Here is a 2,364-nt window from a genome sequence, read left to right as displayed (position 1 = left end):
AAAGATTATTTATCTGATAAAATATGCATTTGTTGCTTTTTAAAAAAAATTAAAAATCTAGGGCTGACTGATTTTTTACATCAACACAAAGATGTTCTACCTAAACATTGTTTTGAAGATGAAGGGGTAGATACTGTAAATACATGTAAATACAATAAATAAATAATATATTTTATTTTGTAGTTTTCATTTCAACACAACAAAGCGTTTAAACAAGAATTGGAGGAATTTATGAAAAAAATTAAAGAACTAAAAGAAAAAATAAAACAATTCGAAGACAAGCAAGTAATGTTTAAATCATTTAGTAAACTACACTTAAGTAAATTTCGCAGAAAAATTAAAACGTATACTATGTAATTTTTGTATTAATAAATGATTTTAATGCTAATTGGTTGTTTGTTTTACAATATTTATAACTAAGAAATAAAACAAAAATAATGTAATATATATTTTTATTTTTGCATTAAAAAAGTATTATACAACCAAAATACATTAGATAAAGCACAAATACATTTTTTACTATTATGATAAAAACAAGCAGGTTCCTTAACTTCTAATGATGGTTGTTCATCCAATTCGTATAAAGGAACAGCAATGTATTTTTTTAAATAATTTTTCTTTTCCAACCCTTTGACGTAAACTGCATCAGCGTTTTGTGTAATATCCTTTAAAATATTTGCAAAATGATAAAGGGGTTTAAAACCAAAATTCCAATCAATGCAGTGATGATTTCTTGTTAACCAAGTTGCCTGTCTGTGTAAATCGGAAGACAACATTCTAATAGGAAACGGAGACTTGAATACATAATGACAAATTTGTGTTCCATTAAAAGCAGCAAGTTCTTTCACTACAAATTTATTATTTTCTATTTTAAACCCTTGAACGTCTATTACCAGATTCATTTTAACAACTAACATTTTGACTATGATACAGACCTTTTATTGCTGTCTCACAATTTTAGTTAAAGGATTGTAAGAGAATTCTTTTTCATGCAATATTAAGCAATAAGCGGAAACATTGTTTCCTACAGATTTACTAGTTTCAAATTCTATTCTCAAAACAACAGAGCCACTTTGAATTATTTCTTTTTGTCTTGAACAATCAGTATGCACTATAGGAGCATTCTTTTTAAATTCTTCTGGACTGAATATTGGTTGATTAGTTTTAATATGATAATAAGATTCTTGGAAATTAGCAAACATCTCATACAACGTTGCAAAACGGTTGGTGTCAAAATCTAAGTTGAGATCTTGATAAGGATATCGCTCCGAATTAAGAAACATACGGATATTTATTAGATTGCAGTGATCAAATTTACTCATATCTTTCAGCATTTTTCCTTTTCGACCATCATGGAAAGCTACTACAATGTGTCGAGGACTTTCTAGCTTTGTAGTTGTTTTTACTGGCCAAGTATGACGTGTTGAATTATTTAAAGTGGGATACTCAACCAATTCCCAACTTCTAAATTTAATAGGTAGTTCTATGTTACTACGAACTATTTTGTTTAATCGCAATTGTTCGCTAATATTGGGTAAAATATGAGGTACATTCCAATATAGTTTATTAATTGCAATTTTTGGTTTTTCTGTTTCATCTGTAGCAATAATAGCATCAATATCATCTTTATCTCGTATTAGGACTAATTCTTGTCTCATGTTTATTATAATTTTTTGAAAATCTTCGAAAAATCCGGACCAAATTTTTAACGGTATGCATACGTTAAAATTCCCATGATTATCAATTACCAGTTTATCACCTTTTGGAAACCATCCAGCATTTTGTAAGAGTTTACTCTGATTTTCATTAAGAGACAAATAATTTTTCAAAGTCGAAATTAAACCAATATTTCGTACAGAATCAATTATAACACCATTTAACTCATACCTTAATTCTCTAAATAAATATGATATACCGTTATTAATAAATTGAAATTTTGTTGGAACTTGATTTTTATCGGTTAACATTTGACCTTCAATGTAAATATAACTGTTACATGGTAAAGTATAGGCGTCTAGATCTTGGATGGGAATTCTAATTTCATCATTATAGTTTAAATTTGATGTATATGGTTGATAAGTGTGATACTGATAATCTTCAATAGTTGTATCGCTAAAAGATTGACCCAACACATGTAACATTTCCATTATATTAAAACTTGATAACCAAGTGATTTCAAAAATTTACGATTTTTAGATGTTAACAGCTTAGATGTTATCCTTCTACTAATTGTTTTAATGAGATGACGTCTTTTATAGGAATGTTTTGGATAATTACTTTGATGAAACTGCAAAACCATTTTACTCAATTTTTTTAAGATGTAGCCGAACAGTAATTGTCTCTTTATTAAAATTAACTAAATTT

General features: G+C 27.5%; 1 protein-coding gene across 1 annotated transcript; it reads right to left on the bottom strand.

Annotated features, from left to right (window-relative positions):
* Positions 1-938: 938 nt before the first annotated feature.
* On the bottom strand, positions 939-2,147 carry LOC140433763 (uncharacterized). Its single transcript, XM_072521740.1, has one exon. The coding sequence runs from the start codon at positions 2,145-2,147 to the stop codon at positions 939-941; it is 1,209 nt and encodes a 402-aa protein (XP_072377841.1).
* Between the last annotated feature and the right edge of the window lie 217 nt (positions 2,148-2,364).

The sequence above is a fragment of the Diabrotica undecimpunctata genome, chromosome 2 (assembly GCF_040954645.1).
Source record: "Diabrotica undecimpunctata isolate CICGRU chromosome 2, icDiaUnde3, whole genome shotgun sequence".
NCBI lineage: Eukaryota > Metazoa > Arthropoda > Insecta > Coleoptera > Chrysomelidae > Diabrotica > Diabrotica undecimpunctata.
This window is presented reverse-complemented; position numbering and strand designations above follow the sequence as displayed.